We start from the raw sequence: 14160 nt of genomic DNA on the forward strand, positions 1-14160 counted from the left end.
TTCGCATAAATTCGGTTGTTCCCATTTTGCAGGTGACTTTACATGAGGTTACTACGAAGCTAATGTATCGTCTATGTGATATTAGGATATAGTATGCATGTAATTTATAAAATCGGTAAATTAAACCCAACCCGTAAAAATGGGATGGATCCAATTGGGTTTTAGACCCATGATCATACAAGAGAGTATTAGGCAATATGTTTGTGAGTATGTGTCAATAATTGGTAAAGACAAATATTTAGATGAGTCCCACAATGAGACTATTTCAATTGGATTGGTCCAATATACATTTATGATCTCAAATCCATCACCTATAACTTTAAGGTGATCACTTATAATTTTAAAATAATCACTAATAACCATGAACTGAAGTTTTAAAGTGCTCAATTAGAGAATTGGGCTGATTATATAGGCTGTTTTCACTTATACAAGATTCACCGATTTTGAAGTTTCAAGAGAGTGGGCATCCATATTCATTTATGGAGTATTATTTTTTATTAATCTTTTGCTTATACTCAAGTCTCAAGATGTGAAGATTTATTAGGAAAAACTTTACTTAATTAGAACAGAGACAAATCAATTTTCATTTCACAAATTTTTAACTTTGAAGTTTTATGGTAAGACCATTTCTATTGATCTGACTCATAACCATTTAGTGAGTTACGTGATCACTTATAATTTCAAAGTGATCAATTAATAAAATACCCTAATTAGATAGATCTATTTCATGGTGATACGGTCTTATACAAAATGACTTATTTCCATTTTGCCAGATTCGATACTAATAATTGCTCACGTGTCCTCTATATGTCGTGCAATCTTTTTAATTACTTCCTCAAAACTTACAATATGTGATTGTGATTATTCTTTAACATTTATATTTTCGCAATACAAACTTAATAGCAGCAAAACATTGATTAAATGTTAAAAACCGTATATTTAACATAAACTTTTACTGTAAACTTTATTATTCCAACTAATATTTTTATTTATAAAACTAACTTACATTTAAATTTCTAATGTAATCTATTTAGAAAAATTACCTAGAATAATTCAATATTAGACTGATTTTCTTATAATAATCTCAACTTTTGATTAAACATGAATTAATAATGCAAACTATATAGGGTACATGCTAATAAAGCACCAAAGTAACCTCTTACTGATACAATGAGTCATTTTGAAAAAAAAAACTAAAAGAAAGTAAACACATAAATAAATTTAAAAAGAAATTAAGAAATTAAAAAAAAATGTAAAAATGAGAAATCAAGTTAGTTTATTGTTTTTATTTAACTTTTAATTTTTTATATTTATGAGTTTTTTAATAGTAACTAACATGTAAACACCAATGCCATTTAGGTAACAATGTTCTTAGGTAATTAAACCTAAAATTGGATAATTGATGGTTAATCGAAATTCGGAATTATTGTAGAAAAATCAATAAAAGGATGAATAATTCTAAAGTAATTTTTCTATATATTTATATTTTATGTAATTAATATTTTATATATGCAATTAAAAGAGAATTTAAGACGATGGACACAAATGAGAAATGATGTTGTTGAAGGCTTTTATATATCCAATTAATAATAATGTTAATAACAATAATAGTAGTAAATTTGCGAGATTCCTTATACCGAGACTTGCTAAACACTCAGAGCAGCAGACATAAAGAAATAATCTTGTTGAAGGCTTTTCTTTCGATGAGCATTCTCTGCCTGAAACTATTGGAGTATGTTTAAGGTAAACTCTGTATCGGGATAGTAAATTTGGGTTCTGCGTAATTGGATTTTGATATGCGGGTCAAATTGTTAACTTGATTATCGGTTTCTGCCTTTCTGGTATTGACTAGACCTGTGTATGATATCAGGTGCTTGCATGGTTGCCTGTGCACTTGGGATGAACCCGACATTTATGGTTCTCGATATGACAGGAGTAAGACTAAAATCGAAATGGGCAAGGGAGTTTAGATGGGTGTTAGAAAAGAATAAGAGTTTGCAAGACCATTGAGCAGATTCTCATCTCTACAATGCCAAGCAAACACAACATTGAAATCTCTCACATTTGGGGAGAAAGGATGAAGATGAGAAGGTTTTTTTAAGTTAAAAAATAGTCATACACTCATACTAATCATTTATCAAGTCTTGAACCGTATCTTTAGTGGGCTGGATTATGTCGCATACAAGAGACGGTCGCACAGGACAATTCCTAAAATACTTTTTTATTTATATTTTTATTTATAAAAAAATTAAAAGAAAAAATCTATCATTAAGACGAGGGTGAAAGCATATCCCCACAAATTATTCCTATCTAACTTAGACAAGAGTAAATTTCTCAACTTCGTAAAATATGTGATTACAAAAGATAACATCCTATAAAATAAAAAATTATATATTATACTTACATAACACAAATGCGTTACTTAATAGTAAAAATATTAATTCCAAAGTTGCAATATCCGAGTGATTCCTTCTAAAGACATTAATATGAATTAGTTCGGAACTTAGGACGAACCATAATTACGCCTGGCGTGTCTTCTTTGAATTGATACCTACAATATCAAGTTTGTACTTTAATAATAGCATTTTAAAAAAATGCAAAAATAAGCATAAAAACATAAGCCAATAGGATTCACCCTTTATCAGTAAGGAAGGTCCTCACAGCCGTTGGAAGCTTAGCCACTCCATGACTATGTTTTCCTATACCTAAAAGTTAAAAAATTTAAAAATTAGTCACATTTTATTTTAGTGTTATTATAGATTATTGATTCATTTAGTTAACATATAGAAAGTAAATAACATTCAAATTTAAATTAAAGGTGAAAATAAATAGATACCTGTAATAACTTTCAACCAAATTGGTTGTTTATTAGAATCCGAGGATAAAGTACGCAATATTACTAAGTTGGTTTCAATTAAAATGAGACGTATTCTCATTACTTCGATTGCTTCAGCAGGGTGAAGACCATGCAAGTCGATCTTCATTATTCCATTTTTTTTGTTTTTTATTTGGAAGATGTTGTTCGCAGCCTCTGCATGGAGTTTATGAACAGCTTGCCATGCTGCTTTACTTTTTTGACAAAGTTGCTTTGCCAAACTGTAATCACCTCTTGAGCAAGCATTTCTAAAACTTTGAGACTGATATTTTGCTATGCTGTTTAAACAAGTTCAAAATATTATTAAATTAAATTATATAACTAATTAAGATTAACACATTAGACTGTTCTAAAATTTTCGAAATGAAATTTAAAAGTATAAAAAAGAATACACAAACCTTGTCATTTCAAATGCTTTTTTCCTGAATCTTAAATACACTTCATCATTTTCTGACAAGGACGAATTTTGTTCCATGTTATCATTAACACCATTGTTCACTATTGAGAGTTGATTGAGTCTTTCAATAACTTGTTCAAATATAGCTTTCAAATCGCCGTTATTAATTTTAAAAGTTGAGTGATCAATTTTGGTTCGAATAAAATTTTGAATAAGTTCATAAATATTAAGTTCCATGACTTGAATTGTTTGATTGTTGATCGTAGCAAAAATCCAACAATATTGTTCGGCGAAATAAATGTATGAAGCCATGGTATTTTTTACAAATACAAAGTATAGTATTCTTCTAATAGAAAATGTCCAAAGAAAAAATCAGAATAAATGTTGGAATAAGAGTAAATGAAAGTATTGGGTAATTTCTTAGAACTAATGCCAAATAAGATGTAAGAAATGAAATTACCCGTTGCAATATATATATATATAATAATCCACATTCTATATTTAGCTTAGCTGATGCTTTTTTTACGGAAAAAAAACTGCTATTAGGTTTTTTTTTTTTAAAAAAAATCAGGTATTTATTGACTTTCTCAACCAACATTTTGAGGAAGTTATTTTTTCTAATTATATATGTTAGGAAGTTGAGAAATTTGCTCTTATCTTTTTCGATAGATTTTTTCTTTTGGAATTTTTTTTATTATTATGAATATAAATACATAAATATTCTCCCCCTCATCTCATCTAGCATTTGTTTTAGATAAAAGTGTTTAACAGTGCGGGTTGAGGCGGGTCATGTCAAAAGTTAAGCGGGTCGGAATGGGTCAAATCCCATATAAATCCGGTCCACTTTAACCCGATTTTTATAAATTTTATAAAATAGTTTTTTTATTTTTACATTATGGCCCATTTGGTCGACCCACTTATGTATATAATAATATTATATAAAAATATTTAAAAAGTGAGTTACGTAATATATTTTTTCGCTATCAATTTCTTTATTTATCTGTCCTGACCTGGCCCGGCCCTACCCTTTACACCAAGGTCTGTTAATTTTCTCTTATAATAGAATTTTGGACTTAAATTACATTTTTATCTTTAATTTAATTAATAACTATATATTTTTTGTAATAGTAAGTCTAGCTAAATTACGTACAATAAATATATCCTTTTTATTTCTAGTATTAATTTATGATAAAAAAAATATAATAATAATAATAATAATAATAATAATAATAATAATAATAATTATTATTATTATTATTATTATTATTATTATTAAAAAAAACAGAAAGAAAATATCCTAAAAAACCTTTTGAGTTGGCGGAAGACTTCAATTAGGTAGCATAATATTAGGAACTTTCATTTTTTGATTATTCATTGTCTTATCTCTAAATTTTTACTTCTACATTAAGAAAAAAAAAATGATGATGATTAATTAAACTCTATAAATATAAAATAGAACAACAGTAGCAAAGGAAAAAAAAAAAGAAAAAAGGAAGAAATCAAAAAAATTATAAACTAATCCCTTAGAAAATCTCTAAAAACCTAGAAAAATTACTAAAAATCAACAAAAATATTAATATTTATTTTTGCTATATTAATTGTGTATTAATTTCGTGAATTATAGTATAGTATAAATATTAATATTTATTTTTGCTAAAAAAACGCATAAAATAAGGAAATTCATAAATTGAGTTAAAAATATATAATTCTGGAAAAATAATTTATTTTATTGTTACTGCACATTTATTTTTCATTTAAATAATTTTTGTGAATTTGTTTGATATTTAAATTTTAATGAAATAAATTAATAATCTAAATTGTTATAATAGGCAAAAAGAAAGAAAAAAAAATTAAAATAATTAAAATTTTTTTGGAATTAAAATATACAAAAACTTATTTAATAATAAGTTAATTTTTTTAAAATATTTTGTTTGGATTTTAATCTTAAGGAAATTAATTATTCATAGCTAAATCTAAAACTAAGCTAGTACGAAAGTAATTAAATAAAATAAAATTTTATTTTCTAAAAATTTTGATAAATGGGTTAGGCTCTATAATAAACTCAATATGTCATTTTTAAGACGTTTTTAGTATTTATTTATGATGAAAGTATTTATTTTATCATTTATAAAAAATAGACATTTAAGAAACTGATTATTAAGAAATTAATAAAGCTAATTGAAAATTAATCTATAAATAAATACTAAAGACCCATTTAAGTTTTGATTTAGTCTAATTATAAATGATTATTTATATGTAAATTGTTATAAATTTATTTTTATTATATGTTATTGTATTGTTGCATTTATAGTAAGGAAATGTCGAACCATGCTTCCGGCATGTAAAAAAACGTGGGTCGTGTTTTTCTGCACGAAAAATACGATGAACACAGTAAGGTTATTTAACCTGACCTGTAGCTCGAGCAACATTGTACTGGAGGAGTGACGACTTCCATAAGTTAGGGGTTTTGGTTTACCTCACCCTAACGGGCCCTTACATATATCAAACAAGTAATCGGGTTCCACACCCTAACACTCAAGCAAAAGTTTTAGTAAATCACGCCCTGGTACTTAAGCAGAAGGACCAGAAGTTATATATATATATAATTTAACATAAAAAAATGATGAATCCTTCATATTGCATAAATCCTTTTCCATATTACTTATTGGAATGCACATATTTGTATATTTGCATTATGGTGACAAGTTTTTATACTCGGCTTATTAGCTGACCGATTCCCATCGGTTGTTCCCATTTTGCAGGTGACTTTACATGAGGTTACTATGAAGCTAATGTATCGTCTATGTGATATTAGGATATAGTATATCAATTTCCTGCTGGCCATTACTATCGCAAATATGACCTTTTCCACTTCGCAATAGTTCCCTTCCGAGCCACGGAATGCATGACTCACATAGTATATTGGGAGCTGCTTCTTTTCCCTTTCCGCCACAAGCACTCCGGATAACGAGTATTCGGAGACAGAGACATATAAGACTAGCTTTTCCCCGTTGATGGGCGAAACTAGTTTTGGTAAGGCCGATAGGTGCTCCTTAAGCTGGCGGAAAGACTCTTCTGCTTCTGCGGTCCATTCGAATTTCTGTTGCTTTATCGTTTTGAAGAAAGGCAAGCATTTGTCCGCGGACTTTGAAAGGAATCTTCCTAGAGCAGCTATACACCCCGTGAGCTTTTGTACTTCTTTTACGGAGGTGGGGGATCTCATGTTTTGAATGGCATGAATTTTATCTGGATTTTCCTCGATGCCCCGCTCGTCTACCAAGAAGCCGAGATATTTTCCTCCGGTGACCCCGAACACACACTTGTCCGGATTGAGCTTCATCTGGTGTTTACGGAGGGTATTGAACGTTTCACGCAAGTCCGCAGCGTGCTGAGTTGCGTGTTTGCTTTTTGTTATCATGTCATCTACGTATACCTCTAAATTCCGTCCGATCTGAGATTGGAAAACCTTGTTTACCATCCTCTGATAGGTGGCTCCAGCATTTTTTAACCCGAAGGGCATGACTTTGTAGCAGTAGACACCCATGCTAGTAATGAAGGCCGTGTGTGTTTGGTCCTCCGGCGCCAATTGAATCTGATGATATCCGGCATTGGCATCCATGAAACTGAGTAGCGCATGGCCTGCTATGGAGTCCACCAGGCGATTTATTTTTGGGAGTGGATAGTCGTCCTTGGGGCATGCCTTATTTAAATCCGTGAAATCGATGCACATCCTCCATTTGCCATTTGGTTTCTTCACAAGGACGACATTGGATAGCCAATCAGAGTATTTGCATTCCCTAATAAATTCGGCTTTCAACAATTTTTCAACTTCTTATTTGGCGGCCTCGGTCCGCTCTTTTCCTTGATGCCGCAGCTTCTGCTTTACTGGTTTGTGGCCTGGTCTTATGTCAAGTTTATGACACATGACGCTAGTAGGGATGCCATACATTTCTTCCGTGCTGAAGGCGAAGACGTCGCGGAACTGAGCAATGGTGGCCACGATTTCTTGTTTAATCGTACGGGGAAGATCTTTCCCTATCTTGACTTGCTTCCCCTCGAACATGTCTATTTCCTCTTGGCAGGTGTCGCGGAATGTCCGCGCTTCAAAGTGTTTATGAGGCATTGGCGAGCCGTTACCTGATCTCCCTTGAGGATGCCAACTTTCCCATCGTCCCGCTCGAATTGCAGCAAGAGTTGATGAGGAAAGATTGCAGCTTTGATTTTGTTAATGATGGGAAGTCCCATGATGGCGTTGTAAGGGAAAGTGAGATCCACCACCGTGAAACGTATGGGCATGGACCTGCTTTCATTTCTTTCTCCTATGCGCACGGGGAGAATGATCGTTCCTAGCGGAATGACCTGACTTCCCCCAAACCCGATCAGCGGCTTATCTAGGGGTTGCAAGTGCTTTTCCTCAAACTTCATTTTTCTCAAGCACTCCATTGTAATGAGGTCAGCCGTGCTTCCGGTATCCACGAGTACCCTTTTGACTTTCATTTGTCCGATTTTGAGGGTGACCACCAGAGGGTCAGTATGGGGCTGTTGCAGCGTTTGAGAGGTCGTGGTATCAAATTTCATGACCGGCCCGCTGGTTATGGTCGTTGTCGGTCTTTTCAGCAGAGTATGGACGCTGTCTTTCGCAGCGCGAACGGTAGGATATTCCTCGGTATACCCTCCAAAAATCATGTTGATGGTCCCCTGTGTATGGGAACTTTCATGCCTTGCCTCCTCCCTCTTGGGGGATCCGCGTCTTTGATTCCACGGCCTTCTGTTCGCTTCTCCTCCCGTGTCATAGTCCCTCTTGTTGAGGAACCTGGAAAGCTTTCCTTCATCGGCCAGTTGATGCAAGATACGCTTGAGTTCACGACATTGGGCAAGGGTATGGTCGTGCTCTTTGTGGTAGTCACACCACAAATTGTAATTGCGCCTGTCGGAAGGAGTGGTAGTGGGAGGTGGAGTTGGCAACTTGTCGCGAACGGCGAAGAAAATATCCCTTCTGTTTCGATTAAACATCGGGTCGTTTCCCCCGTCTAACAAATTGCGCGTTCTGGATTCCCCTTCCGTGGTATAAATGTGACGGGATCGTGGGAGTCCCATGTCTGAAGGGGGCGCGGGACGACACGGCGTGTAATTTCTTTCCCTCCTCGACTGGTGCTCTTCTCTGTTCCTCGAGGATTGGTGGGGAGTTGCGACGTCTTTCTTGTCAGACTTCCGTCTCTTGGGGTCATGTGCCTGACATATCTCGGAGGCCGTGACATAACTTTGACACTGCTTCATGGCCTCCGCATATGTCTTCACCTGGCTCTCCACCAGCTGGAACTTGAGCCTTTGAGCCTTCATTCCGTTGATTAGGACGTTTAAGGCGACTGATTCCTCTAAATCCGTCACCTCTAGCATCGCCTCATGGAACTTCTTAAGATAGGAGGATATGGACTCTCCTTCCATTTGAGTGATACTAAGTAGGTGGAAGTTTGATTTCTCCTGCCTTCTTAAGGCTATAAAATGGCCCAGAAACTTGCCTTCTAGCTGGGCAAAATTGTGGATACTTCCTCCTGGAAGGGAAGTGTACCATGTCAAGGCTGCTCCCGTAAGAGTAGTTGGGAAGAATTTACACCACAAGGAAGGGTTGGTAGTGTGCAGCACCATCAAATTCTTGTACACCATCAAGTGTTCCTCGGGGCACGACGTACCGTCAAATGCTGCCATATTTGGGATTTTTATTTTCCCTGGGTTGGGAAGGTTTAGTATCTCAGGAGCCATTGGAGAGATTATCGACGTAGGATCTCCGGGGAGGATATTGACCTCGACTACGTTCCGCGGCATGGTTACAGGACTCACTGGATGGCTAGATCCTACCAGCTGCGCCTTCTTCCTCTCTTGCCTCCGTCGATCCACCAGCGACTAGACGCTTTCGGATGCCCTATGCTTTTTGCTCTACAGGAAGGTTCGGGCATCTCGAGAGGTGGTTTTGGACATTTTGTCCTGTGGATCACTCCTGCTAACATCTGTGTGGGTTCCCGATCTTTCCCGCCTTTTCTTATTACGCCTGCTGGAGTGGGAAGTCCTCGAATTCCCATCTTGAGATTCGTGGGACTTTGGTACCTCCTGGTGGGGTTCGATCCGTTCCCGGAAGTTTTTAATTTGGTCTGCCATATCTTCTAATACTCGTTGTTGAGTGGGAGTATTATTTATGACGGCGCGGAGCTGTTCAGTAAAAGCGGCAGTAAGGTTGCGTGCTAGCATGTCCAGATCACGACGAGTCACGGCTTGATTGTTAGCGTGACCTGCGGAAGTGTCTGTATCTGTGCTATGCACGGTTGCAGTTTGTGTGGGATTCTTCTTAGGAGCCATGACTTTTTGTTATGTCTCCCCACAGACGGCGCCAAACTGTTTCGGTAATGAAACGAGGAAGTGCAAAAGACACTTAAAATACCTGGAGATAGGTGGAAGTGTGATCAAGAGGAGCGACTCGTGGAAGGAAGCGACTTGAATTCCTGCGAAACAACACATTAGCCTTATCCGGGGGTGATCTCCCGGAAAACCCCTCCGACGCTCAAGTTAGAACGTGGGTATGATAATATGTAGTGAAACGAGTATAAACTGAATGCGAGATATCGCGGTGGATGTTACTGAATTTTGGTGGGCTAATGGAGTTGAAAAGGAAGTAGAGAATTAGTAATGAAATGGAAGTAGAGAATAAGTAAGGCTCTTGTAGATTATTTTTTCAGATGTCTCCTCCTCTCTGATGGCTGTCCCTATTTATAATGGTGAGGAAGGGAAGTTATCTTTGAGGAGAAGTGGACTAACATGGGAGTAGTGGGAGGAGGACTAACATGGGAGTAGTGGGCAGTTATCAATCTTGAAATAAGGAGAACCATGTATTGTGGAAGAGTGGGAAGTTGCTTTACGGGAAGGTAGTTTAAGGCATTGAGAGGTTACTAATTCATGGGCCATTCAAGGGAGATGGAAAACCCAGAAAAAGGCCCGTTGACCGAAAGTCAACGTCAACCCGAAAGGTCAAGGGGTATTTAAGTAATAAAACGTTAATTATTAAATAAATTAATAAAAGAATAAATATTACCATAACAATATGAATTAGCTAAATAAAGATAATCTCACTATAAAACTGTCTCATTTAATAATTTGTCAAATATATACTCTCAATATCAAATTATAGTATGATATAATAAGTAAAGTGAAAAGAAAACAAGTTAAATATGATGGGGGAGATTTATCTTACTGATAGTGAGAAGCTGAGATGCCTTGATAAAAGACATTGGTTATTGATGGATTAACTTCTGAATCGACCCATTTGGCCCAAGTTTCAAATGCAAATTTAAAAGCCTCTATTCTATCCTTATCTTTCACAGTGTGATTTCCAACTTGGATGAAATCCCACCTGGAAATGAACATTCAATTATGTAATTATTATTATTATTATTATTATTATTATTATTATTATTATTATTATTATTATTATTATTATTATTGTTCAAAAACAAATATTAATTATTAAAATAATTAGGAAAATTAAGACTAGAATATATATAAGACATACGGCTGGTTAGGGGGCTTGTAAAACCACCAATGCCAACTGTTGAACACAAGCAAGTCATAACCCTTCCATGCATTTCCACCCTTTATAGAGTCTAGCTTTAATATTCTACCCATTTTTTCCACATCTATGTCCACCAGAAATTGATGCCATTCCATATCGGACAATATAATATATTAATTTCATAGAATATAAATATATAAAAAAATTACTTAAAATAATTCATCCTTTTATTGATTTCCTATAATAATCCCAAATTTCGATTAATCATGAATTATCCAATTTTAGGTTTAATTACCTAAGAACATTGTTACGGTATTGGTGTTTACATGTTAATTACTATTAAAAAAATCATAAATATAAAAAATTAAAAGTTAAATAAAAAAAAATAAACTAACTTAATTTCTCCTTTTTACATTTTTTTTTTAATTTGGTTAATGTCGGATGAGTTGAGGAGCAAATCAATTGTTGATGGTCTCTAATTTTTACTCTAAACCTATTGAGATTTATTAGTGTGCTTAGTGTGTAATCTATGGTTGAGATCAGTTTTTAATCAAGGGCTAAGATTAGTTGCTTAGCTGATTATAATTAGTTTGTTATAACAAACTTATAAAATTCCTTTGTTATAACAAACTTATAAAATTCCTTTGTTATAACAATATTTTTTATTTTTTTATCAGTGTTTGATTGCACATGTATAAATAGGCCTTGGTTCCCTCATTATGTATCAGAATTCATTCCATCAATCAATAAAATTCCAACTTCAGATCTTTGATCTTTCTCTGATTTACTAAGAACAGCTGCAGGAATACCTGCCATATCTGAGTTTTCTCTATTCAATTGTCCAAGGGAAGCAGTTGAAGAAGCTGCCCCATAAGGTGTCCCCATTGACCAATTTGTATTTTACGGGATAACAACAATCTTTCGTGGCCAGATTCTGCTATTTCAACCATTGTAGCCTTGGAGAAGGCCACACATGAGGCATTTTCTTCTGATTTTAGCAAGAATAACCAGAAAATGAGGCAACTGTCTTTTTAATCTGAAGGTTAGTGCCAACTCCCAACATGTATGCGATATTTCCCACTTAACCAAATGTTCATAATAGGATGAAATTTGGTGGTTTGTATTCCTGTTTTTCCAGAACTAATTCTTCCTTTGTTCTTGTCTCAATCTTAGGGTAAACTAGCCCGACGGCTGTTGAGTGGAGAATTAGAACCTTCAAAGATTCTTAACATGTCACCAAATGAATTGAAGGTAGGTGTCGATTTTCTTATGTATGCAACTGTCTTCACAATCTTGCTTTGGATTGATGATAGGATTTGATAAATCCAAATTTTTCTATGTTGAATAGATGCGTAATTTTTCTTTATGAAGTATTGAACTAGTCTTGCATGGGTCCAGGGAGGTCTGGGTTGTGTCTGGGTCGGGAGACTCTAGATCCAAACCAAGGCGCATTAATGTTTTTAGACCCGAATTCGCTGAGTATCAGTAAATTAAACCCAACCTATAAAAATGGGGTGGATCCAACCCAAAAAAATAGGCAATTAAATGAATAATTTGCTAAAAAGAACATAAATGAAGAAACCCAGAACTAAATTTTAGTTTAAATTGCTATGTAAAAAATTTACAAAGTGGGTGAATACCGTTGACAAACCTTGTTGAGCAACAGAAAGATTCTGATAATCCAAGAAACAGAAGATCTTAAGACAAAGCTCAACTGGTAATTCTTCCATAAATGCCGATAATCTCAAATTTCCAGATTTATCTTCGAAATTCTCTCTTCTGAATTCTGATGGTTTATGAGAGAGAAAGAGGATCAGAGGGTAGAGATGAACAGATTATAGATGACTCCATTATTTCTTCATTCTCCCCAATGTCAAACAATAAACAATAATTACACTTATTATTATTATTATTATTATTATTATTATTATTATACGAGACAGTTTCACGGTAATAATTACACTTATTATTATTATTATTATTATTATTATACGTGACGGTTTCACGGTGAAATTATTTCTGGACTGACCCAACATATATTTTTCGCTTAAAATGATCACTTATAACGTTAAAGTGATTACATATAATTTTAATATAATTACTTTTTATAGTCTCAAAGTGATTACTCATAACCTTAAAACGATTACTTGTGATCTTAAAGTAAACAATTGAAAAAATATATTATTATATGAACCCGTCTCATGGTGAGACGGTCTCATACAAATAATTAGTTACCCCAAATAATGTAATTTTATTTTAATTGGAATAAATATGGTCTCATTAAGTTCTTGATTCAAATCTCAACTATCCTCCTTCCCTTTCTTCTGCTAATTCTATAATAAAAAACTCAGTTAGTTTCTATTCTGGGCTATAGTTTCACCCACCTTCTTAAATTCTCATCCGTATATCTTATCAGTTATCTCTTGTTTTTTTTTTCTTGCGTATAATTTTTTACAAACAATTTAATATTTAACAATATGTTAATCTTTTTTAAAAAAAATAAAAAAAAACTAACTCGCATATGTAAATTTTTTTTTTAAAAAAGAAAACTAACTCGCATGTCTGAAATAGAATATAAAAAGTCACATTATATATTTTGGGTTATAACATAATAAATTTAAAGTTATATATATATATATATATATATATATATATATATATATATATATATATATATATATATATATATATATAATTAATGCAACCGGTATATTTGATTTCCTGCATCTTATTTAGCATTAGTTTTAGACAATACCCAATACTTTCATCTACTCTCATCCAACATTTATTCTCGGTTTTTCTTTAGACATTTTCTTTAGAAGAATACTATACTTTGTATTTGTAAAAAATACCATGGCTTTATATATTTATTTCGCTCAACAATATTGTTGAATTTTTGCTACGATCAACAATCAAACAATTCAAGTTATCGAACTTAATGTTTATGGACTTCTTCTTCAAGATTTTATTCGAACCGAAAATGATCATTTAACTTTTAAAATTAATAACGACGATTTGGAAATCATATTTGAACAACTTATTGAAAGTCTCAATTAACTCTCAATGGTGAACAATAATGTTAATGATAATAAGGAAAAAAAGGCGTCCTTATCAGGAAATGATGAAGTGTATTTAAATTCAGAAAAAAACATTTGAAATGACAAGGTTTGTGTTTTCTTTTTTATACTTTTAAATTTCATTTTCGAAAAATTTAGAATAATCTAATGTGTTAATCTTAATTAGTTATATAATTTAATTTAATAATATTTTGAACTTGTTTAAATAGCATAGCAAAATATCTATCTTAAAGTTTTAGAAATGCTTCCTCAA

At 33.4% G+C, this 14160-nt stretch overlaps 2 protein-coding genes across 2 annotated transcripts; both read right to left on the minus strand.

Annotated features, from left to right (window-relative positions):
* Positions 1 to 2481: 2481 nt before the first annotated feature.
* LOC130805434 (polyadenylate-binding protein-interacting protein 7-like) lies at positions 2482 to 3584 on the minus strand. Its single transcript, XM_057670208.1, has 4 exons — positions 3274 to 3584; positions 2837 to 3153; positions 2636 to 2705; positions 2482 to 2551 (listed from the first exon to the last, which is right to left on the minus strand). The coding sequence occupies exons 1-4, from the start codon at positions 3582 to 3584 to the stop codon at positions 2482 to 2484; spliced, it is 768 nt and encodes a 255-aa protein (XP_057526191.1).
* Positions 3585 to 10508: 6924 nt separating this feature from the next.
* On the minus strand, positions 10509 to 10985 carry LOC130805435 (protein trichome birefringence-like 39). The gene is made up of 2 exons (XM_057670209.1): positions 10831 to 10985; positions 10509 to 10671 (listed from the first exon to the last, which is right to left on the minus strand). Exons 1-2 carry the CDS (start codon positions 10983 to 10985, stop codon positions 10509 to 10511), a joined length of 318 nt encoding a protein of 105 aa, XP_057526192.1.
* Between the last annotated feature and the right edge of the window lie 3175 nt (positions 10986 to 14160).

This window comes from Amaranthus tricolor, chromosome 2 (assembly GCF_026212465.1).
Source record: "Amaranthus tricolor cultivar Red isolate AtriRed21 chromosome 2, ASM2621246v1, whole genome shotgun sequence".
NCBI classification, from domain to species: domain Eukaryota; kingdom Viridiplantae; phylum Streptophyta; class Magnoliopsida; order Caryophyllales; family Amaranthaceae; genus Amaranthus; species Amaranthus tricolor.